Source organism: Anoplopoma fimbria, chromosome 22 (genome assembly GCF_027596085.1).
Source record: "Anoplopoma fimbria isolate UVic2021 breed Golden Eagle Sablefish chromosome 22, Afim_UVic_2022, whole genome shotgun sequence".
Lineage (NCBI taxonomy): Eukaryota > Metazoa > Chordata > Actinopteri > Perciformes > Anoplopomatidae > Anoplopoma > Anoplopoma fimbria.
The window spans coordinates 12,286,085-12,311,873 of NC_072470.1; the positions used below are offsets into that span (position 1 = coordinate 12,286,085).

Genomic DNA, 25,789 nt, shown 5'->3' on the forward strand with positions numbered 1-25,789 from the left:
ACATCACTATTCTTATATAAACAAGTTCCATTATAACTAACAATGCTGTTTACAAGTTTCCATTCCCAAAGTCTGTTTTTACATTTGTCCTTTGTATAAAGTTGCATAACTGACTGAATAATAATCTTTTTGAACGTGTAGTGCTGGCTGAGAGGAAGTAGCATAAAAGTGCTATAAAAATGAAGGTGGAACGTTAAATCCATGGATTCTGACATCTAGATGTGGTGCCTTTTTCTTCCCGGTAAAACACAGTCCAGTCCATGACAATCCAGAAGGAACTTATTCCACCAGGGAAACTGACCCTGAAAACAAAGCGAGCATAATGACATGTTTTTCTGTCAAAGACCCCCAGCACTAACTCAGGTGGCGAGTGCAAACTGGTCCTGCTCTATAGGTTTCTTCACCCAGGCGCCCAGTCCGGCTTTGTGGAAGGCTCTGAAGAGCGCCTGCTTGGCGCCGTGGTACTCCACCGCTGCCTGCTTGGCGTCGTGGTAGATGCTGGGCCTCACTGTTTTGATCCGCAGGTTCGAGGACAGCTATGGACAGAAATTACAAAACAAAATTGTCTTAGCTGTAAAAGTATTGAGTGTCTTAAAAGAGGATGCTCGGCCAAACATTTTTTTATTTCAAAAAAGAGTTTCAGTTTAATTTGAGTACCAAGTTTTGCCTTTTGGAAAAGATTTCACTCTTTTTGCCATAAGGGCCCCTCGGCTTTGGAACGACCTGCCGGAGGAGATAAGGCTTGCAGAATCAGTAATCTCTTTTAAATCACTTCTTAAAACACATTTTTACAGAATGGCTTTTATGTGATGTCGTCGTTTTATTTTTTCATTTTCATTTGGTTTTGGTATTTTATCTTATATTTGTTTACTATATTTTACCAATATCACTACTTGATTTTATTTATTTTTTTATTTATTTATTTTTTTATTTATTTATTTTATTTATTTATTTTATTTATTTTATTTATTTTATTTATTTTATTTATTTTATTTATTTTATTTATTTTATTTATTTTATTTATTTATTTTGTTCGTTTATTTGATCGTCACTTGTTATTTCATTTTGTTTCTTAGTTCAGTTTTATCCTCACCATTGTTCTTAATGTTTCTTCTATTGCACTGTTTTGCTGGCTTGTCTGTCGAAGCACTTTGTAAACCTTGTTTTTAAAAGGTGCTATATAAATAAAGTTATCATCATTTATTTTATTATTATTATTATTATTATTATTATTCTCTTGACCGACTATGGTAAGAGTTTGATTGATGACAACTGCTAAATACGTTTTAGAAAGTGCTCTCGCCCTTTTCCAATAATTTACATTGAAACTACCATTTCAATGCTTCAGACAGGCCAAACTGCACCCAACACGCTGTGAAAGTGAAAGTTAACGTTGTGAATTGAAAATGAAAAAAAAACGTGAAGTTCCGGCAACAAAACTACTTGGTCACGTTTAGGAATAAGACAACGTTGACTTTTGGTTTCATACGAGACACTAACAGCGGTCTACTGAGTGAAAGTCATGTGTTTTTTGGACCAATCCAGAGTGTCAGCAGTGTTACCTTGCAGTGCAGGCGCATCCAGCGGCCGTAGAGGGCGTGTTTGCAGAGCCTGGAGGGTCGACCCAGATCATCTTTCCCTGTGGTGGCGTTGATCACCTCTAAGCCTTGGTCTCCCACCGTCCAGTTCACACTGAAGTTGGGTGCTTTTCCTGGCTGACGAGCCTCTGCGTTGCTTATTCCTGTAGGCAGGGTTTGAGGTCAACAGTGGAATTTACAAGGAATGGAAGGTTAAATCCATTTGACCAGTGAGAACTCTTCTTTTTAGACTTCTGAAGAATCTACAATTGCAGTTTCCCGAAAAACCAATCAGTGGAAATTAGTCATTCGTAAAAGTTTCAGTCTGTTTCTCACCGCTGAGCAGTGGTTTGTTCAAGCTGAAGGACTGTGGCAGGTCCTCGATCTCGGTAATCCTCTGGTACATGGCTCTGGAGAGGTGGTCAGCATGGTACAGGCTGCCCAGAATGATGCTGGAGAAGTAGATGGCCTCAGTGAAGTAGCTCATCAGAGAACCTTGGAATCCAACTACGTTCCACCTAAAGCGGAACAGAACGGACGCATTTATTTAAATCAGGCAAATAGTCATGCAGTTTGTCGGTTCTAGTCCTGTTTTTGTGAACCACAGAAACCCTTATCATACAAGTCTGCCAAAATATTGGCTGTTTCATCTTTTTCTAATGATAACACAAATCTGATTCCAGCTCAGAGGAGTCCTGAGCCTCCTGGAGATTCATCAAGCAGCCTAATCAAAGCTCCAGTGGCACAATGACACCTGAGAACTGAAGCTGACAGAAGACACAGAAATGGAGTGATTGCAGCATGACATCGAGATAATTCAGCCTCTTTACACATGCAAATAATCACCAGGATTCCTACTGGTCTGCTTAAAAAAACACCCTTCAACACCTCAAGTGGATCTGTAGGGCTGTGACAAGGAAAACTACAGTATGTACTGTTGATTCACTTATTCACGCTGTATATTGTATGATCATATTATTTATATCATTTATATATATTGAAATGCTTCAATCTCTTTTCTTCTGTTGCACATGTGTAAATACAGCGATTGTGTTTTGGGCTTTGAGCGCTGCAAAAAAAAACCCAGGTGACCGACACTCAATACTGTGCCTGAACCTATCCTGTGGCAACGCAGAAATTGTGAAATGTATCACTGAAATGTACACACCTGGCTATCTTGTCACTGCAGGACATGGTGAGCAGCCTCTCACCCTGAAGAACCCCGTCCCACGTCTGAATGGTGTTAGTGGAGCGTACTGGGATGGTTCCTTCGCCAGACTCAATTTTAGTGCGGAGCTGCCCACGGGCCTTTCTGTTTGGGTGTCTATCCCCATGATCTGAACCAGGAAGAACAAAATATTAAAGACACTTTAAGGATCTTATGGCAAGCAATACATTCTCAGAAAAAATATTCATATTTAAGATATATCTTCTTTCTAATCTTAAGAACTTTCACATGTGATTTAAGTCTTAAATCTTCATCCGGCCATATCTAGAAGTGACCATTTCTTTGTTCCCAAGGTCCTATATTCCCCAGGCTCCTATGTTCCCAGGGTTATATGTTCCCAATGTCCTTTGTTCTCAATGTCATACGTCCCCAGGTTTCTATGTTCACAGTGTGCTATGTTCCCAATGCCCTATGTTCCCAGGATCATATGTTCCCAATGGCCTATGTTCCCAAGGTCCTATGTTCCCAATGTCCTTTGTTTCCAGGACCCTATGTTCCCAATGTCCTATGTTCCCAAGATCCTATGTTCCCAATGTCCTTTGTTTCAAGGACCCTATGTTCCCAATGTCCTATGTTCCCAGGATCATATGTTCCCAATGTCCTATGTTCCCAGGATCATATGTTCCCAATGTCCTATGTTCCCAATGTCCTATGTTCCCAATGTCCTATGTTCCCAGGATCATATGTTCCCAACGTCCTATGTTCCCAATGTCCTATGTTCTCAGGGTTATATGTTCCAATGGTCCTATGTTATTAATGTGATATTTTCCCAGTGTTCTATGTTCCCAGAGTCATATGTTCCCCATGTCCTAGGTGCCTAGGGTCCTATGTTCCCAATGCCCTATGTTCCCAGGGTCCTATGTGCCAAAGTCCTATGTCCCCAGGGTCCTATGTTCCCAATGTATGATGTTCCTTGAGTGTTCTATGTTCCCATGGTCCTATGTTTCCAATGTCGTATGTTCTCATGGTCCTATGTCCCCATTGTCCTATGTTCCCAATGTCATATGTACCCATTGTCCTATGTTCCCAATGTCCTTTGTTTCCAGGACCCTATGTTCCCAATGTCCTATGTTCCCAAGATCCTATGTTCCCAATGTCCTTTGTTTCCAGGACCCTGTGTTCCCAATGTCCTATGTTCCCAGGATCATATGTTCCCAATGCCCTATGTTCCCAGGATCATATGTTCCCAATGTCCTATGTTCCCAATGTCCTATGTTCTCAGGGTTATATGTTCCAATGGTCCTATGTTATTAATGTGATATTTTCCCAGTGTTCTATGTTCCCAGAGTCATATGTTCCCCATGTCCTAGGTGCCTAGGGTCCTATGTTCCCAATGTATGATGTTCCTTGAGTGTTCTATGTTCCCATGGTCCTATGTTCCCATTGTCCTATGCTCCCAATGTCATATGTACCCATTGTCCTATGTTCCCAATGTCATATGTACCCATTGTCCTATGTTCCCAATGTCATATGTACCCATTGTGTCCCTAATGTCCTTTGTTCCCAGGGTCCTATCTTCCAATGGTCATATCTTCCCATGGTTTTATGTTCCCATGTTCATAGGGTCTTTGATTCTCCTGAATTTTATCGCACGGAACGGGAACACAACAAAATGTCCTATGTTCCCCAGTTCTACTTATGTTTTCTCAAAGGGTCCTATGTTCCCCCAGCCATTCTTATTTCCAACTCCTCACAAACGGACGCTTGGTCAGGACCCCTTGGCATTACTTTTCAACACAGTGGGTATCCCTTGGCATCACTTTAGGTAACAATAGTATTTGGTAAGGTTTAGGAAAAGATCATGGTTTGGTTGCCCAGCTCTATATATGAACTAATTGGAACCTGAAACCCCGGCTTTATTCACTTTATACAACATTGGCTATTTTGGAAACTCATCAAAAAAAAACATGGATATGAACAAAGAGCGCAGGGGATATTTGGACTGGGGATCATAGGACCCTCGAAACATTGATACACTCCCATAATGAACATGTCCAGCCTTTCTCTCACCCTCCATTCCAGCTTCATGAGGCGAGAAGATGCGGGCGTCTCCACAGGGGGAGGTGCTGATGTACAGGTGGAACTGGACATTTTCCTTCAGTCTGAAGCCTTGTTTGTTGTCACACCTGGTAAATATGGATGTCTGCTGCTCCTCTTCATGGTTACTGGAGACACAAATGTGAAATCAAGTGACATTACACCATCAAAATGCTACGTAACGTTTCCAAATTGGCTGGCAGGTGGCCTTTAAACTGTATGTCAGAATGACTCACACAATTTTGGTCAATAAGACTTTATTTTACAGGATTTCATACATTTGGGTGTCAATTTGACAAGTACACCACAAATGTTTTTCCTCCCTTATCATGGAGAAAAGTCAGGTCTTTACTAAATCATAGAATAGTAAAAAAATACAGAAAATATTAACAGAGGACACAGGATTCAGAAACCAGCTCTCACCTGAGGAAAGGCTCCAGCTGGGAGTACAGGTACCTGATGAGCGAGCGGCGAGCCACAATCTCAGCATGGCAATCATTGAGGGCCAAACCTCTATCACTCATGTATTCACCATTGATGCACTTTGTTCCTGTGGACACGCAGATGACCTGAGCCTCCTTCACATCTGCACCTGTAAAAGAAAGAATGAAGATAGAAGTCTTAAGTGGGACATTGACTTTTTGGCTTATATGCCAGGTGAGCAATTGTCATTCAAGTGATGGGGCCATCTTTGAGTTTTGTATCCAGTTCCTCCAGTACATCCATGACCTGCCCCTTAACAGCTATTAATCCATTTTATGACTCATGGGAGACGTTCTAAATCAACCCAGAAAGGCATATTTCCCTGAGAACCAAATGCTAATGGAACCAAATGCTAATGGGACAGAAGCTAACCTGGAAGTTCGGCAAAGCTTTGCCTCTAAAACAAAAAAAATACTTAAATAAAGAACCTCTCTTCGCATTTTATTGAAAAAAACTGACTGAATGTGAAACAAAAGCACGGGTCAGATTCTTGTTATCTATAACATTTGACATAAAACACAAATGCATCACAATCACAAGATTAAGGGACGGCAGCTGAATCAGGTCCCTGCTGATATCATTTTAGAAGCTCCTACAGCATGAAAATCGTCATGGATGAGGTTTGAACGTTTTTTTGGTTTTTTTTAAAAAACAACTGTTTGACTGTCAAAAAGAAATTCACCCGTTGTCATGACGACACCTGCCAATACTTTCCGCCTGGAGTGTGGAGACGTGAAGTTGTCCGTCAGTTCGCTGAACTTGTCGACGACTAGGCGAGAGACGGCATCCGCCAGGACCTGAGATGGCGACCGAAACAAATACGTGAGAATTATTTCGGATGACTTAAAATTGAAGAAGTCTTTGAGCAAAAAGGAAGCAGGTTGAAAACGGCTCTAATCGTCAGATTTGATGTAATACAAATGGGAGAAAACAACAATGCCCGCGTGTGATAAAAAAAATAAAGTGACTTCTTATCTGCACTGAAACTATTATTGAATATTTCAATTAGGAATGCTGCACTGGTGTGAATGACAGGCAGGCTTAAAGCAGTCAAATCCTCTGCTTCACTGACTGCTCTGGAAGTAAAGCAGAGCGACCTGGAAAGGCTGGTATAATGAACAGCAGTGTTTGAATAGCACTCAGAGGGTGATGGTAATTAAGATAGCAGCTTTGTTATCAGCGTGCCAGGGATTACAGGCAGGGATTAGTTCATGTGTAAATAGATTCCCTAGTGTATTGAACTCGTCTCTCCTGAAGCTCTTCAATCAGACTTTGTCAGGTTGGCCATGAGCGGCGACAAAGTAGACGAGCCCTACGTTTAGACGACGCAGATCTAACAAGGAAGTGTTTGCAGCGTACAATCAAACAGGCCACTGCCAATTTTCTGGCTATGACCTTTCTGAAAAAAGCTTATCTCCAGACTATTTTCATACCTTTCTCTTCGAATTTTTGTTCCAACTTACTTCACTGCCTTGTATAGGGAGTACGATGTAATGCTGTCAACTGTTTCCTGCTTGTCTGCTATAGGCTAGTAGTTGACAGTGCGTAGTGGAAGTTAAGTCAAAGTCCTGAACTTTTAGATTCTAGTCATAATATGGTCTTCACCAAGTGTAATGCCCTTTGCATCTCCGTCTATATTTTTTGGGTCATTTTGTTTGTTATTTAGGTACAAAACAAAATGACATCTATTAGTGAAGAGGACTTTCTGCAAGCTTAAAGCACGAAAGATAATTCAGACATAATGTCACATTTCTTGGATGTTTTCTTGGCGAGAGCAACGAAAGCCACATTTTCAAACAAACGGTGACGTTGTAGGACACAAGTCCATTTTTTTTTTTTTTTTTTTTTTTAAACAAGACAAGACGAACAAGGTCAAGTAAAGAAGAAAAAATAATGGGGCCTTTCAATGGTCCTTTACCTTTGTCCATGCTTACCTGTGGCAGATGAAGCTGCAGTCCTTCTCTGGGTATAGGCTGTTTTGATGGAGCCTGATCCAGCTGCATGTTAAACAGAGCAGAGAGAGCAGCCTGGGCAGCCCGGGCCTTGGCCAGCTTCTTGTTCCGCCCAGAACCCTGGAAATTCTGAGCATCGACTGACACTGACATTACAAAGTTCTTGGCGTGGCTCTCCCCGCTCTCTGACACAAAGTCATACTTGAGGCCCGGCCGTAACTCATTGAGGATCATGACCGGGTTCTTGCCGCTTGTAGGGGAGATGAAGGTGGAGGGGACCGGAGGTAAGGGGGCCTGGACCAGGTTCGGGACAGGGGAGGGTAGCAACGGGTACTCTATTCCCAATGAGCTGAAGGAACCATTACTGTTGGATGCGAGGTAAAACGGGTCATCTGCAGGAGTGGATGTCTCGAAGGCATTAAAGAGCATGTCTGGAAAGTCAGCCTGGTCTGAGGTGAAGTCCGTGTGAACAGACAGAGTCCGGCCCATGGCCATGTGGGCTTCAGACGCGTTGGGGAACTGGACGAAGGAGCGCAGGGCCTTCTCTGCCGCGTTCAGCTTTGCCTTTTTCTTGGTAGGACCAGAACCCTCAAAGAGCTGCCCATTGACCTCCACAGTCATCACGAAGATGGGTGCATGGACGGGCCCAGTCTGAGAGAGCAGTTTGTACTGCAGCCCTGGCTTGATCTCATTCAGCTGCATTAGGGCATTCTTAGGCAGAATGGGCCCAGGGATTTTCTTACGCTTCTTGGGCTTGTACTTGGAATGTGCATGCCCATTATTGCCCTCCTCTAAGGGACGCTTCCTCCCACCCCCAGCACTCCCATTGGGGAGTTGAGCAGCCTCAGCCGCAACCCCCTCTTTGGAGAAGAGGTTGTCCAAGTTCCGATTTTCCTTAACATCTGTGCTGCATGAACCTGCGGTGCCCAGAAAGAGTAACTTACAATGCCTTCGTTGCAGGATCTTGTAAATGTAAAATTTAGAGATTCCTTTACCTCTCTTTGCAACTGAACAAGTGATGTGTGTTCCTTAGTAAAAAAAAGTAGGTAGATTGTATTGGAATTTCAAAACACATTCATTGATTTATGACAGAAAAAAATGTTACACACAACAAGCTTTAGATTTAGATTTAAATTATGTTTAAGCAATGAAAACATGTAGTTCTCCCCTGGCCAAAGCACAACCTGAATTCATTAATCTGTTTGTTGCAGTACTCAAATTTAGCAAATTACATAACAAGATATCTTTTTAAATGTCTTCCTCAGGACGATGTTCTGTGTTTTGGGAACACATATCACCAGGCCCTGTTAACAAAGCTGATGGAACTTAATGTAAATTTCCATTTATAACATCCTCCAGCAAAAGCTCGATAGGTTACTCCTTTCGGTGCTCAGGACAGAAAAACAATCCTATAAATTGCAGGTTTAGAAGGGGTTGTGGGGAAAGATGGGGGTGCAAACAAGGGTGTCAACTTTTCCCAAAATAATTCTGGACTTCAACTGAGCCTGAAGAGAAAATACCAGAGAAACGATATCAACTTTTAACATTTGATTGATTAGATACGTCCACTTCAGCGAGAAAAAAACAGCAGCTTATTGTTCATTACGATACATATATTATAAAAAAAATAGTACCTCGTGTTTATTATCTAGCACAGTTCGGGCACTGCAGTGTTTTTAGCATGTAAAATCTAAGGTATGTCATTTGACACAATTATGGGCAATCTATAGGGATGGGTTTCAATAAATGGTTCCATTTTGGATCTGGTTTCCAATTTCACAGACTTTCTTTGAGTCTCTTTTACTTCTTTCTGACGCTATAAAAAAAAGATGGTAACATGACAACAACACTGACTGAACTTTAACTAAAACATTCCAAAACAGACTAATATTTAGTCTACTATTAACCTAATAATAAGTAGACTAATATTTCCACTGTGTTGTTTTTACTTTAGCGTCATGGCTTCTGCAGATTTGGTACAGCCCCCCCAATGAGGCGCAGCTAAAGGAAGTCTAGTTTAGGTAAACTGAGTTAAATAACAACAGACCATCGGTTTTAACCAACATGTATTCATTCCCCTCCGAAGAAACTAACTGAAAATTACATTTTTCTTCTGAAGCGCAATAAAAAGCAGAAGAACCCCATCCCTAACCAATTGTCATTATAAGCCAAGTTTAGCTTAAAACATGTTCTTCACTTCCTCATTAACCAAAGTGGACACAGCCTGGACAGAGTTGTGTTCGGCGTTTCCGTCACAGCCAGTCGACGACTGTAGGCAAAGTAAATAACAAGCATGCAAGAGGGGAACTGAACTCAAACATGAGAAACACAATGGCAGATAATGCCCCGAGCAACAAGAGAGCAGAGAATGATTATAGGTCTGTCGGGAGAGAGGGAACATATTGTTATTGTTCCTCCACTGAAACAGCCAGTGCTGCGGCTCAGCAAGCAAGAATAGTCGCAAGCAGAAACAGAATTCTCTTCATTATATTGAGAAGTGGAATCCAATGGGCGCGTCCAATGGCGAGGTCTGTCTGTGGGTCTAAATGTGTTTACGCATGTCCAGTTTGAAATGTCAATACGCGTTACATGGCATCTGATATTTGATTTCTTTTTTCTGTTTTATCATTTTAAATGAACAGCCCTTGAATAACCTTGAGCACTTCCATCATCGGCCTGAGACCAACTCTCCCTACTCTGTCAGGCATAATCCACATGTTCTCCCGACTGGTTTCACAGGATTACTGCTGTGCGAACGCAAATAAAGAAGTGTTTAAAGAGACCGTTAGCTTCGGGGGGGGGCCAAAGCATGAGCGGGCCGAATCACGATGCTAAATAACGTCTATCTGGTTCAGGTCTTCAAGCACACAGACTCCTTTCAGCTGACAAACTGCCACTTTCCCTCACTCTTGAGAAATGGAGTGTCATCTCAGCGTGATGCTCGATCGTATCGTGTTTTTTTGTAAATAAATAGCCAACTTATCCTTTCCCCGTGAATCCGTGGTCAGAAGCAAAAACTAGAAGTCGGAAGAAAGTAAAGCTTTCTGTTAACTTGTTTTGCTTGCTGCATATTAACGTCCCTTATAATCTTGATGTATCCATCTTTGCCAGAAAATCCTATTGAGGCTTATCATGGGTCAGGTGGTTTTAGGGCTGAAATAGACCTACGTTCCAAATCAAGAGGTGTCTCTCAGGGGGCTTTAGGGAGCTTTTTTGTTAAGAGCAAGGGGACAAGCTTAGAATTTGCCATCAAAATGGAGTGAAATCTCACAGAAGATACACCCTGACCCTGGGATTAAGCTCTGATCCTGCTTCCTGAGCCGGCCCATAAAGAATTGGATGGAACATTTTCAAGGACACTCCGACACAAATGCAAAGCACCGAAGGTATTTAAGCTATATGCACGCGTCTCACTCAACATAAGAATAAAAGATGAATTTTATTCTTTACTTGGAGCTGAAATCGATGTGTTGGTTAGACTTGAAATGGATAAATTGACTCACTCATGCTTTTTACTTCGCCCCCCTCTATGGTGAGCAGCCTCTGTTGGTTTCGGGGTAGCCAATCTCCCAATCGACCTGGAGGAAAAACACAAAGCGAATAAAATACAGGTCGATCTGGTGAAAAAAAGGCTGTGGTCTTTGAAGGAAATCGGAGCAGCGACGTGGATTCTTTGGGAGAATGAATGAATCTCACCTCATTAACACAAACATGAACATTTCATCTTTGTTAAATTAAATAACGAAGCTAAAAAAATTCCAAGAACTTAATTATACGTTGATCTGAAAAAAAAAAAAAAAACAGTATTCGTCGTTCTATCTCAGCTTCTATCGTTTGTTTCCCATTGCTATTTCAGAACTCCATTTTCATTTAACTATTCTTTACTGTTTTTGCATGGATAAGCACTTAAAAAACACGGTTTTGAAAAGTGGTGATAAACTAAAATAAAAACACAGCAGACAGACAGAAGCACTAAAAGACATGTGCTCACTGCTAACCAGCTTTGGCAGAGAAGACAAACAGTGACTGGCAGGTGAAACAAGAGTTCCTGTTAGAAACATTAACATTCATCAGACAGCACCCAGAGAAGTCTGAGCAGTCTTTTGAGACTGATACATTTGACTGACCCTCACATTCTAACAGCGTTTTATTCATTCCATATAACACGCTGAACATTTCAAAAAATGAACGCTTTTTTAATTTCATTTTAACAAAGTTCCGAGAAATGAGAGGTAAAAACATGAAGCAGTCGTCACAGTCAAGCTGCTGGGCAAGCGTTGAAGGTTGAAAAGGTTATCGGTTTCACATGAAAGCGTGTCTACAATTGACTTCTGTTTTGGGCAACACATTCTCAATCCAAACTCATCAAATACAGACGTTTGGTCGGTATGGTAACCCTCGAGTTCCCTCTCGTTACATGAATGCTGTCTTTTTCAAAATAAATCGGGGTTTGGGTTAGTTTAAGTATGTTTGCTGCAACTTGTTTGACCCATCCATCCTCTATGACCTCCTCCCTAAACAAACTTGGACTTTGACCCAGGAGACCGCTATTCAGGTCAACAAAGTCAACATTGACTTGTTCTTCCACACTGTTACGTACTTAACTTACGCCCAGCGCATAAGTTATGTAACAAACAGACTCATTTGACTTAACAAACGTACTTCATTTTTACCCAAACCTTCTAATTACCCAAGCTTTTCTTATTACGTCAGTCGTTTTGAGCATCTTATTATAAAGCAGATGGTTTTACTTTGGGGTTAACTGAAAGCTTGTGCGTTTCAATATTGCATCGGTATCAGACGACCAAGCGTTGACCAAGCGTTGACCAAGCGTTGACCAAGCGTTGACCAAGCGTTGACCAAGCGTTGACCAAGCGTTGACCAAGCGTTGACCAAGCGTTGACCAAGCGTTGACCAAGCGTTGGTATTTGAAAAAGTTGGGAGTGAGAACGGGTTGCTTTTGGGAGCTGTATGAGCTGGGCAGTGAAATACGAGGAAATCGAGGCATCATGGAGACACCGGTATCTACAGTGTGTTTGTTGGAGTCTGAGCTAATTAAAGGGTGAGGATGTGATGTCATGTGACCACTGTTATCATCAACCTCGTCACAGTTTAATAGAGGTTTGGTCGGATCTATTAGCCTCCAAAAAAAACTGTATAAATCACTTTAAAATATTAGGGGAGATGTGCTTATAGCAGTCAATACTGTTTTTATCAAACACATTCTTCTTCCTGGCGAAAACCTGGGCCCTTCATTCCCCACAATGCACCTTGACTGTTTTCTTCTGTTCAATTTACTTCGAACAATAACTCGACATTGCCATTAACGCCAACAGCGTCGATGTCTTTACCAAGCTTCTAATAACCAATCTTTTGTTTGGCATTTTCCTGTTCGTACCAATCCAAACCATGTTCCCTCACATGTCACAACTCATCACCCAGCTTATCCTCCCCTTCAGCCAGCCCCCTGCTCCCCCGCCCGGCCCCTAAGCTACTCCTGTCAGACAGAGAGGTACTCGTCCCTCAGGCTGATAAGAGACACTGAGCTGCCCATTATTTCCTCCAGTCTAATCAGGAAGCTGTCGCTCAGCGTGCCAACCCCGGACATAAATGAAGAAACGGACGCCGGCAGGAGCACACGCAATAATTAGCGTTGATTTACAGAGACGGTGGAGGCGGAGTTTCCCTCCTCCGATCAGAAAAAACGCAGAGATCCTACTGGCTGTCAGGTTTTAGAGCAACCCTGGCTTTCTCATCTTGGATGGGGACGGACAGCTCAAATTTTAGAAGAAAAACAAAAAAATCTAAATCTATTCTCCTAGTCACCTAGAGAATTGGAAGAGATTAAGATTAGATTATGTGGTGTTAATTCAATTATATAGGTCAAATTTAAAGCATTAAATAATTGTCTTTGGGGGAATGTGTCCAGTTTAAAACCGGTATTTGTGACAGTTGTGGATTTCTGCCAATGGCATTGGACCAATCAGATGTTCTTTTACATTACCTTTTAACTGAGTTTGTTGCATGTGCGACAAGTGAAACACATAAATAATATATCACTCAATAAGCATGTAAAGTAGATGAAGAATACAAACAGCTCTGGTAGATCCTCTAATAACAAAAAGCACAGCAGCATAGTGACCAAGGCAACAGACCAACGTGAATGTAATGTCCCCAAGCATATTGAAATATGTTATATCTTTATACGCTGACATTTTCTGCAACTCAATACTTCTCCTCCACTACATCTCAAAGTGAAATATAGCTATATATGATATGCTTAATATGTGCTATATATATAATACACTTTTACTCCAATATACTAATGAATTCTGATGTATTATTACTCGTATACTACCCATAGTTTTCACTAAATATCAAGAAATAAAATCTGAAAAATAAAAGCACACAATTAAAAGACCATATAAAATACATTTACAGATCTAATCATTCAAAAGCATTATAAGGTAGGACAGGTGAAACTATTAAATGAACTTAAAATCAAGTGGTTACACAACAGAGCTATATTTAAAATCAAACAAATAAATATTTAAATATAATGAATTAATGAATTGTTAATTAAATATAATTAATTCATTGTAAAACAGGATTTAAAAGAGGAAACAATGTCATTTAATTGTAAACTGAGGCAACTAGTTCCAGTGGCGTTGATGGGCTAGCGTTACGCTAACTGTTAGCTAACGTTAGCTAGAGAGTTGGGATGCTGTATTAGACGCAACTAAACTCGCAGCACAACTATTTGCTAATCATTTCGTACCTATTTCCAACTGAATGCAGTGCAGAAAATTGTTGAGCTAATGCTCAGATTGATAGTTCATTAATTTACGTTACATTTTGGGAATATAAGTTTTAATATCAGTAAAGGTCATAGTCAAGGGGTTAATTTTCAGTCTGAAGAGTTATCAGCGGTTGTATTAAAGGTAGAGAGGGTTTAACCAGTTTTCAGAAATAATATCACACATTTAATTAACACTTCTTTTAACTTGTTGGACATAAGCTCTCTTCTATCATTAAAGGTGTCAATTCTGATGAATGGGTTCCATCCGTCTCCATTAATAATTCATTAATAATTGGTTATCTTATCAGTAATGAAGCAGGTAATTATCAGCTATCATATCGGTTGAAAACTTGCATGTATATATGTCAGAAAGTATGCGTCCTGTGTTGAATTAAACCTCTGCATACATATACAGTGTGCAGTTTTCTTTTGTTGAACCCAAAACATACAATTTGATCTGATATCTTTGGTTTTTCTTCAAACATTCGTGGCTTGAAGTAGGAGGAAAATTGAATGGCTTGTGCCATTGCGTCTCTATGGAGAGTCCAGCGTGACTGAAAACTACGTTATTATATATATATATATACGTCGTCAGAGTTGAGATTACCAATGGAATTCTGCGACGCCATGTTGTTTTTGTATCCTTAGGAAATCCATTTCTAAAAAGACTTTGGTTCACAACGTCTTTCTATATTCAGCAACAAGTGAGCGGACCTCAATTAGACCCAACGAAATGGCTAATCAGCTTTCCTCTGGAAGAAGAACAGAGCGAAAAACGCCAAACCAATGGGATTGAAGGAAAAGGCGTTCATACTTGGTCTGTTTAATCGCTCCTCTGTTGGCAGATATGGCCTCCTGCCCCGCTGCCACTCAGCTGGCTCCAAACATTAGACATGACAATGTTATCAGGCTTCTCTGGCTCTATTGTGTGAGACGGTTGGAAGGAGAACAGGGCTTAGGTTGCCTTTCCCCAAGATAATGGAAGAAGAAAAATGAACTCAGAGGAAGTAAAATGTCAACAAATGTAGTTATCAGCAAGGCCTGTCACAGAAACTTTTGAAGGGTTTGAGTATTGTATTATGCTCATTCGAAAACCTTGTTTACCTCATAACTGACATGACTTTATTTGCTACAAAATCTTATTTTTCAGTGTTTCATAAATTTCTGCTTCAGAACTTTTGAATCGCCTGGTTTTTCAATGTTATCTTTTTTTCCCTTCCATAATAACTAAAACGGACACAATTCAAACTGCAAATGTAATTTTTTTTTGAAATAGTTTTGGACTAAAAAATAAGAAGGGTGGAATTATTCAAACGCCATTGTTACATGACAGGGAGGACGCTGTTGAACTGTAAATATTGAGTTAATCTCTCTGATTGAAGAGGTTTGAACTGTGATTTGGTCAGCTGATATTCCAACAGTGCTAACCCTAGTCTGAAGAAGTTAATTCCAGTTCTAGTCTGCTTTATTGTGAAACACTTGACACTGAAGCAGGAAGCTGTTCCCGTTTAAATCTAAGCTTCCAGTTCCCTCAACCAATGACTGCTGATTTCTTCTCTCCTTATTCAACTGTTGCTCAGACTGTACTCAAACAAGCTTTGGTGGCAGGAGATTGGTAACTTTTCAATTGGCAGTGTATATGGAACATTATATGTTGAGCAGTAATTGGAAAGACAATGAGATTGTGAAAGATAAGCAGCCGGCAGGAATGGAAAGTGGCGTGTATATTAAAGGAATCCGCGGCCTACCATCCATGTCGTATGGAGAATAAGTTTATCTGACAAGCAGGAGAAAATAAATATAAATCTATTTACGCTTCCTACGACACGCTGCCGCCTCGGATCACGCATCACAGCGCACTAACCACGACGAGCTTACAGAGTGAAGGCTGATGCTGTGTACATTTAAAAAAAAAAAAAAAAAAAAAGGGGGTAACAAAATACACTATGATATAGATAAACTGGAATCATTAACCATTTTATGTTAATTCAAGAACTACTTTTCTGTACTTAGTCGTGTTTTCTGTATTTAGTTGTATTTTCTATATTTAATTGTGTTTAGTTGTGTTTTCTGTATTTAGTTGTGTTTTTTGTATTTAGTTGTGTTTTCTGTATTTAGTTGTGTTTTCTATATTTAGTTTTGTTTTCTGTATTTATTTGTTTTCTGTATTTAGTTGTGTTTAGTTGTGTTTTTTGTATTTAGTTGTGTTTTCTGTATTTAGTTGTTTTTTCTATATTTAGTTGTGTTTTTTGTATTTAGTTGTGTTTTTTTGTATTTAGTTGTGTTTTCTGTATTTAGTTGTTTTTAGTTGTTTTTTCTATATTTAGTGTTGTTTTCTGTATTTATTTAATTTGTGTTTTCTATTTATTTATTTAGTTGTTTTTCTGTATTTAGTTTTTTAGTTTTTCTGTATTTAGTTGTGTTTTTTGTATTTAGTTGTGTTTTCTGTATTTAGTTGTGTTTTCTATATTTAGTTGTGTTTTCTGTATTTAGTTGTGTTTTCTGTATTTAGTTGTGTTTTCTGTATTTAGTTGTGTTTTCTGTATTTAGTTGTGTTTTTTTGTATTTAGTTGTGTTTTCTGTATTTAGTTGTGTTTTCTGTATTTAGTTGTGTTTTCTGTATTTAGTTGTGTTTTCTGTATTTAGTTGTGTTTTCTGTATTTAGTTGTGTTTTCTGTATTTAGTTGTTTTTTCTGTATTTTTGTTTTTTCTGTATTTAGTTGTGTTTTCTGTATTTAGTTGTGTTTTTTTGTATTTAGTTGTGTTTTCTGTATTTAGTTGTGTTTTTTTGTATTTAGTTGTTGTTTTTTGTATTTAGTTGTTTTCTGTTTTCTGTATTTTAGTTGTGTTTTCTGTATTTAGTTTGTTTTCTGTATTTAGTTTGTTTTTGTATTTAGTTGTGTTTTTTGTATTTAGTTGTTGTTTTCTGTATTTAGTTGTGTTTTTGTATTTAGTTGTGTTTTCTGTATTTAGTTGTGTTTTCTGTATTTAGTTGTTTTTTCTATATTTAGTTGTGTTTTCTGTATTTAGTTGTGTTTTCTGTATTTAGTTGTGTTTCTGTATTTAGTTTTTGTATTTAGTTGTTTTTCTGTATTTAGTTGTGTTTTCTATATTTAGTTGTGTTTTTTGTATTTAGTTGTGTTTTCTATATTTAGTTGTGTTTTCTGTATTTAGTTGTGTTTTCTGTATTTAGTTGTGTTGTATTTAGTTGTTTTCTGTATTTAGTTGTGTTTTCTGTATTTAGTTGTGTTTTCTGTATTTAGTTGTGTTTTCTGTATTTAGTTGTGTTTTCTGTATTTAGTTGTGTTTTCTATATTTAGTTGTGTTTTCTATTTAGTTGTGTTTTTTTAGTTGTGTTTTCTGTATTTAGTTGTGTTTTCTGTATTTAGTTGTGTTTTCTGTATTTAGTTGTGTTTTCTGTATTTAGTTGTTTTTTCTGTATTTAGTTGTGTTTTCTGTATTTAGTTGTGTTTTCTGTATTTAGTTGTGTTTTTTTATATTTAGTTGTGTTTTCTATATTTAGTTGTGTTTTCTATATTTAGTTGTGTTTTCTGTATTTAGTTGTGTTTTCTGTATTTAGTTGTGTTTTCTGTATTTAGTTGTGTTTTTTGTATTTAGTTGTGTTTTCTATATTTAGTTGTGTTTTCTATATTTAGTTGTTTTTTCTGTATTTAGTTGTGTTTTTTGTATTTAGTTGTGTTTTTTTCTGTATTTAGTTGTGTTTTCTGTATTTAGTTGTGTTTTCTGTATTTAGTTGTGTTTTCTGTATTTAGTTGTGTTTTCTGTATTTAGTTGTGTTTTCTGTATTTAGTTGTGTTTTTTGTATTTAGTTGTGTTTTCTGTATTTAGTTGTGTTTTTTATTTAGTTGTGTTTTTTAGTTGTGTTTTCTGTATTTATATTTAGTTGTGTTTTCTATATTTAGTTGTGTTTTTTGTATTTAGTTGTGTTTTCTGTATTTAGTTGTGTTTTCTGTATTTAGTTGTGTTTCTGTATTTAGTTGTGTTTTCTGTATTTAGTTGTGTTTTCTATATTTAGTTGTGTTTTCTGTATTTAGTTGTGTTTTCTATATTTAGTTGTGTTTTCTGTATTTAGTTGTTTAGTTGTGTTTTCTGTATTTTTTAGTTGTGTTTTCTGTATTTAGTTGTGTTTTCTGGTATTTAGTTGTGTTTTCTGTATTTAGTTGTGTTTTCTGTATTTAGTTGTGTTTTCTGTATTTAGTTGTGTTTTCTGTATTTAGTTGTGTTTTCTACAAAAATACAGAAAACACAACTAAATACAGAAAACACAACTAAATACAGAAAACACAACTAAATACAGAAAACACAACTAAATACAGAACAAGTGAAGAGCAGACATAGATGTGGTGAAAATAAATCCAATTATCATCCTTTTAAAGGGTCACGGGAGGCTGAAGCCTATGACGTGTTAATTCTACGTAACATTACGTGACATTACGTACTTTAATAATACAGAGTACATATACAGTATTATATTAGAAGTGGACTTTCATAGTTCACCTCAATGAATGTAAACTAATAGCTGCCTGTAAAATATAATAATAATACACTCCATACGTTCTAGTAATGTCAGAAACACAATGCTCAGGGGCATTAGCCGACATGTCAGCCCTCAGCGACCATCAACAAGAACACAGAATCTGGACACCAGCCATCAGTGGTAACTAGCGACTGAGCCGACAGTGATGAATGGATTTGGGAGCCCTTTTTTTTGAGGCGAGTTACAATCATAGCTCCGGGGGGGAAACAACTGCAAAACAGCTGTCAGAGAACTCCTTTAGTGGCCTAATGCAGATGGATCGACCCTGAGGAGACGCAGACGACGGGGAGCGGGGAAAACGGTGGCCTCAAACATGTGATGCAGACAAAAAAAAAAAATATATATATATATATATCTTCAACATTGCCCGCAGCACAATGCTTTTTCTCACACACAAACTCCATTTTCTCCCCATGAAATGACATTTTGAGACCCTGACAGGCCCGGGTGTGACATATTGACAGGCCGGGGACAGGTGATGAGGTGGTGGACGAGAGGGGACAGAGCTGTATCATACAGTCACATCGGGTGGGGAAAATGTTGTTGGTGCTTTGAAAAATGCTCACTGGATGGAGCGCGTAGCAACCTGCCAACCAATCAAATAACAGTTGGGGTATTGTACCGAAAGAGTAAATGTCATTGAACTCGTGACATTTTTACTTTGAACAAGACTATCGCAAAAAAATGAAGACATTTCCGTAAAGTTTGCTCGATTCAACAAAGATCGTTGCCTGACCTTTTCAGATTGGCAGGTACAAATAGAAAGCTTATTAACCAACGCCTCTCTGGAAGTTTCTCCATGGACGCTCGATGGAAATGTGACATTTGCAGCAGGTTATCATAACGGAATCTGCCTAATGTGACTGCAAACCCCGACGAATTCAATCACACAAGGACATGGATGAATATGGCTGGAGGGCTGGGGGATGTGAACCCTCATACTGTCCGCGAACATAAGGCAGTCGGCGATAAACCACAACATAATTGGGAAAACGATTTAGTTGGGGCGACCGGGGGTTTGTTACTTTCATTTGAATCGTGTCATTAATAACAGAATCCCCTTTTCAACGTGTAATGGAAGCCTAATGTGTCAGGTAGGAATGGAGTGACCTTGCTTGCTTTCCTTCAGCTTATTCTCTTCAAAAGGTATCGTTCACACTCACTTTCTCTCTCAGGATGGACAGAAGTTCATCAGACGTCACGTCTCCAGTGCGACAACAGTTCTATGATGAAGGATATTGCATGAATCACAAGCCCTTTGCTTCATTTAGTTACATTTCAATTAAAGCAATTACAAATGCTAATTTCATTAGAAACTATTCTACTTCATGAATTTACTTAATTTTGTAATAATGGACTTTTCTTTTTTTTTTTTTTTTTTTTTTATAATTTGAGGCTATTTTGATTTATTTCGTAATTAAGGAGAATTATTTCATTAGAATTTTGTATGTTATTGTACTTTCTGAATTTACTTCATTTGTTGTTAAGGAATTTACATTTTTATAATAAAGCCATAATTAAGGCTTTTACTTCAATCATAAGCGTATTTTCCTAGTTTTGTAATCGAGGATTTTACCGTTTTTTTATGATAAGGATTTTGCAACGTTGTAATTATGTTTTTTGGTTTTTTTTATAATGAATGATTTTGGATATTTCAAGTCCATCCATATGATATAAATACTATATAATGAGAGCAGTGGTAGCGGTCATTAAAAACTTCATATTTCTTGTATGTCATAGAAATGTTGCTGTGTTGTACCATCACTTGTGGACTACTGGGAGAGAAATCCCTCACTGCTTCCCAAGGACACTCGCAGGCTTCTGCCATCTCTCTCGAACATTTCCACAGGGACTCTGTGAAATCTTTATGACGGCTTTAATTTGCCGCGTGGCCCAGTCGGTAGCTGGAGGGCCCGGGGTCAATGCTGTATCAATTCCACACGCTAATGCGACTCACTTAACCAACAGGGCTTCCATGCAGACCACCACACCCCCCACCACCACCACCACCACCACCACCTCTCGCAAACACATTTGTGCTGCTGACAGCAAAACCATTCAAACCGCTGTAGTGCCCTCTCCACTGGTGGCCAAGGAGAAGTGGCAGCCTTCCTGAAGGTAAAGCAATTAAGTGGATTATCTCCTTCCATACTGCGGGGGAGACGGGGAGAGGGAATGCTTGGGTAGCGCATTGTAAGTGAAGCCTCGGGGCCAACAACCACAGGAGCCATTTAGGAAATAAAGCTCACGTGTTTAGTTCAAGGTCAAGGTACACTCTCGGAACATCACGCTAATAACTCTCTGAGAGCGCAGATGTGTGGTGAATGAGTCTGAAATATAGAAATATTCAAACGTTTAGCCGTACGCACAGAATGTAGTCATCTTTGTTTGTGTATTATTCATATGGTAATCGAAAATGAACTGTTTTGGGGATTTGGTTTCCATTGTATGTGGGAAAGTGTTGGAGGCCCGTCCAGGCAAGTAGGGGGCGCTAAGCAGAGCGTTTGTGCCCAAGCTAATGCCGTTAGCTTGGGGCGGCTGTGGCACATGAGGTAGAGCGCTTGTCCCGTAACCACAAGGTTGGTGGTTCAAAACCCCTCTACCGGCAACATGCCGAGGTGTCCTTGAGCAAGACACCTAACCCCAAGTTGCTTTCTGGCGCTTCATTGCAGCCCACTGCTCCTCCGGGATGGGTTAAATGCAGAGAAATAATTTCCCCATTGTGGGACTAATAAAGGATTGATTATTATTATTATTATTATTATTAGCCACAGAAAACACAACTAAATACAGAAAACACAACTTACTACAGAAAACACAACGATTTCTGTATTTAGTTGTTTTTTCTGTATTTAGTTGTGTTTTTTGTATTTAGTTGTGTTTTCTGTATTTAGTTGTGTTTTTTGTATTTAGTTGTGTTTTCTGTATTTAGTTGTGTTTTCTGTATTTAATTGTGTTTTTTGTATTTAGTTGTGTTTTTTGTATTTAGTTGTGTTTTCTGTATTTAGTTGTGTTTTTTGTATTTAGTTGTGTTTTTTTATTTGTTTTCTATTTAGTTGTGTTTTTGTATTTAGTTTGTTTTTTGTATTTGTTTTCTGTATTTAGTTGTGTTTTTTGTATTTAATTGTATTTTCTGTATTTAGTTGTGTTTTCTGTATTTAGTTGTGTTTTTTGTATTTAGTTGTGTTTTCTGTATTTAATTGTGTTTTTTGTATTTAGTTGTGTTTTCTGTATTTAGTTGTGTTTTCTGTATTTAGTTGTGTTTTCTGTATTTAGTTGTGTTTTTTGTATTTAATTGTATTTTCTGTATTTAGTTGTGTTTTCTGTATTTAGTTGTGTTTTCTGTATTTAGTTGTGTTTTTTGTATTTAGTTGTGTTTTCTGTATTTAATTGTGTTTTTTGTATTTAGTTGTGTTTTTGTATTTAGTTGTGTTTTCTGTATTTATTTGTTTTTTCTATATTTAGTTGTGTTTTCTACAAAAATACAGAAAACACAACTAAATACAGAAAACACAACTTGTTTCCAGAAAACACAACAAAATATTGTGTTTTCTGTATTTAGTTGTGTTTTCTGTATTTAGTTGTGTTTTCTGTATTTAGTTGTTTTTTGTTTTAGTTGTGTTTTTGTATTTAGTTTGTTTTCTGTATTTATATTTAGTTGTGTTTTTTGTATTTAGTTGTATTTTCTACAAAAATACAGAAAACACAACTAAATACAAAAAACACAACTAAATACAGAAAACACAACTAAATACAAAAAAACAACATACTATTTATTTGTTTTTTTGTATTTAGTTGTGTTTTTTGTATTTATAGAAAACACAACTAAATACAGAAAACACAACTAAATAGTAAAAAACACAACTAAATACAAAAACACAACTAAATATACAGAAAACACAACTAAATACAGAAAACACAACTAAATACAGAAAAACAACTAAATATAGAAAACACAACTAAATACAGTGTTTTAAATACAGAAAACACAACTAAATACAGAAAACAGTTGTGTTTTCTGTATTTAGTTGTGTTTTAGTATTTGTTTTTTCTGTATTTAGTTGTGTTTTTTGTATTTAATTGTGTTTTTTGTATTTAGTTGTTTTCTGTATTTAGTTGTGTTTTCTGTATTTATTTGTGTTTTCTATATTTAGTTGTGTTTTCTACAAAAATACAGAAAACACAACTAAATACAGAAAACACAACTTACTCCAGAAAACACAACAAAATATTGTGTTTTCTGTATTTAGTTGTGTTTTCTGTATTTAGTTGTGTTTTTTGTATTTAGTTGTGTTTTTTGTATTTAGTTGTGTTTTCTGTATTTAGTTGTTTTTTCAGAAAACACAACTAAAATACAGTTAGAAAACACAACTAAAACACAACTAAATTTAGTTGTATTTAAATACAGAAACACAAGTAAATACAGAAAACACGACTAAATACAAAAAACACAACTAAATATAAAAAACACAACTAAATACAAAAAACACAACTAAATATAGAAAACACAACTAAATATAGAAAACACAACTAAATACAGAAAACACAACTAAATACAGAAAACACAACTAAATACAGAAACACAACTAAATACAGAAACACAAGTAAATACAGAAAACACGACTAAATACAAAAAACACAACTAAATATAGAAAACACAACTAAATACAGAAAACACAACTAAATACAGAAAACACAACTAAATACAGAAACACAACTAAATACAGAAACACAAGTAAATACAGAAAACACGACTAAATACAAAAAACAACTAAATACAGAAAACACAACTAAATACAGAAAACACAACTAAATATAGAAAACACAACCAAATACAAAAAGCACAACTAAATACAGAAAACACAACTAAATACAAAAAACACAACTAAATACAGAACGCTAGCTTCTCGTCGTTCTGCCGCTTCGCTCCCATCCTTTCTGCTGTTGAACAGGTTGGTTTGGTGTATCGGCCCACTGAATCATGGCGTTATGAATCGGATGTAGTGTGTAAGTTTTGTTTGCCTAACTGATGTGTTATATAGAGCAGTATTCCTGATTTGTAGCTCGCAGTATTAGCGGCCGGAGCTAGCGGGCCGAGGCTAACGTAAGTCGTGCTAACTGGTGCCATTGTTTATGGGCGGAAATTCCCACTCCTACTTTTAACACGTAAGAAACTGTAAAGCGCTCCTGTCTAATGTGAACTTAATGTGTTCAAGCATGCTAACTATCTAAGCCAATTAGAAACTTTCATACACATGACAATCTGACACGTACGCATATCTAAACACATCCTCTCACTCTTCTTTTAATACAGCCTTTCACCATGTTTGTTTTTCCATTTTCTTTCCCGCTCTGCCAGGCTGACCTGAGCTCGACTTCCAAAATGTTGGTGTTTATATTGTATCTGAGCTTTCTGGAGTTCGATTGCAGCTGTTGAGTGTTGACACGTTGCACTGAGATGTTTGGCTGCGAGCCTCGGGACTCTCTGCTTGTCTATTTTGTGCAACTTTGCACGCATACACATTCATTTTCATTTAACGCTACCACAGGTGGCTCGGGCCTCCTGGGGCTGAAAATTGCTGCCGACTACATGCTGGTGAAATCTCTGCTGGTGGTGGCCAACTGGGACGTCACGCTGAGAACCAGTAGAGCAGGAGTGGTTTCACATGAGAGAACATCTCCTTACACTGGTAATTCCGCCTCACTACTTTTGACTTTTTTTTCCCAGAATTCCTGCTCAATTAGGAACGTTTCTGGGCCTGTAGTGTTTGTTTTCTCTGGCAGTCTAGGAGTTGTAATTAGAAGAATTCAACATCTGTTGGAACCAAAAATAAGCCATTGTTTCGGTTTTAAAGGAGCAATAAGCCTTTGTTTTCCTTGACCTACAGTTGCTGGTTCAACACAATCTCGGAACACATTGGCTTTCGCTTTGATGACTTTTGTGAGTGGACTTCAGACCCTTGAAGAAAATGCACTTTTTAAAGTTAAATGCATCAATCTGGTGCACTTTGGCTCGATCTATGCTAGCTCTTGATTTAGCAATGGCCCAATGTAACTACGTAAATCTACTTAGTATTTCCATTTCATAAAAACGTTATACTTCTAGTCCTGTACATCTCAGAGGGAAACATTGTACTTTTAACCTCGCTACATTCATTTGACAATATAAGTTACTAGTTAGGCTACTTTGCAGATTCAGATTCTTAATACCAAATATGAATCTATCTTATTAACTAGCAGTTTTATAGTCTAATTATTAAGTATTTAAAGTAGCAGCCATGTGCAGAAATGCATCAACACGTACAAACGGAAAAACAAAACGCTTCCGGTATCAAAACCTTGCGGCACAGATTTCTGCAACCATAGCACATATCCTAGCTTCTTACTAGCTTGTTAGCCTCAGCTAGCTTGGTAGCAAACACCTCGCCTCGGCTCCATCCACATATTCACCCCCCCCTTGGATGTTTCACCCTTTTTGTTGCTTTTATACATGAAATCACGGTCGATATAATTTGGCTTTTTTGACAAGAATTTGCAAAAAAAAAACAACTCTTTAATATCAAAGTGAAAACAGATTTTTTACAAAATAATGTCAATTAATTAAAAAAAAAAAAAAAAAGTAAATGATTGCATAAATATTCACCCCCTTCAGGTCAGTATTTAGTAGATGCACCTTTGGTTGCAATCACAGCACTGAGTCTGTGTGGATACGTCTCAATCAAACATAGCGTCTAGTCTGACGGCCAAAAAGATCAATTTTCGGTCTCATCAGACCAAAGAACCTTCTTCCAGTTGACCTTGGAGTCTCCCACATGCCTTTGGGGCCAATTTCAGGCGAGATTTCATATCAGCTTTTATCAACTGTGGCGTTCTCTTTGCCACTCTCCCATACAGCTTGGACTGGTGAAGAACCCGGACAACAGTTGTTGTATGTACGGTCTCTCCCATCTGAGCCACTGAAGCTTTTAACTCCTCCAGAGTGGTGGTAGGGGTCTTGGTGGCCTCCCTCACCAGTCTGCTTCTGGCCCGGTCACTCAGTTTGTGAGGACGGCCAGCTCCAGGCTGATGGATTGATGGACTCTGTGGGATGTCCAGTGAGTTGGAAATGTTTTCGTAGCCATCTCCTGACTTATACTTCTCAATGATCTTTTCTCT

At 38.1% G+C, this 25,789-nt stretch overlaps 1 protein-coding gene across 1 annotated transcript in view; it reads right to left on the reverse strand.

Annotated features, from left to right (window-relative positions):
- Positions 1-359: 359 nt before the first annotated feature.
- LOC129111900 (double-stranded RNA-specific editase 1-like) overlaps positions 360-25,789 on the reverse strand; it is a 30,721-nt gene continuing 5,291 nt past the window's right edge. The window contains exons 2-10 of the mRNA XM_054624053.1: positions 10,781-10,855; positions 7,260-8,194; positions 6,008-6,122; positions 5,266-5,434; positions 4,816-4,970; positions 2,746-2,914; positions 1,914-2,095; positions 1,563-1,741; positions 360-536 (exon numbers count right to left, since the gene is read on the reverse strand). Of these exons, the coding sequence (XP_054480028.1) occupies positions 360-536; positions 1,563-1,741; positions 1,914-2,095; positions 2,746-2,914; positions 4,816-4,970; positions 5,266-5,434; positions 6,008-6,122; positions 7,260-8,194; positions 10,781-10,855 (2,156 nt within the window). The remainder of the gene's footprint in view (positions 537-1,562; positions 1,742-1,913; positions 2,096-2,745; positions 2,915-4,815; positions 4,971-5,265; positions 5,435-6,007; positions 6,123-7,259; positions 8,195-10,780; positions 10,856-25,789) is intronic.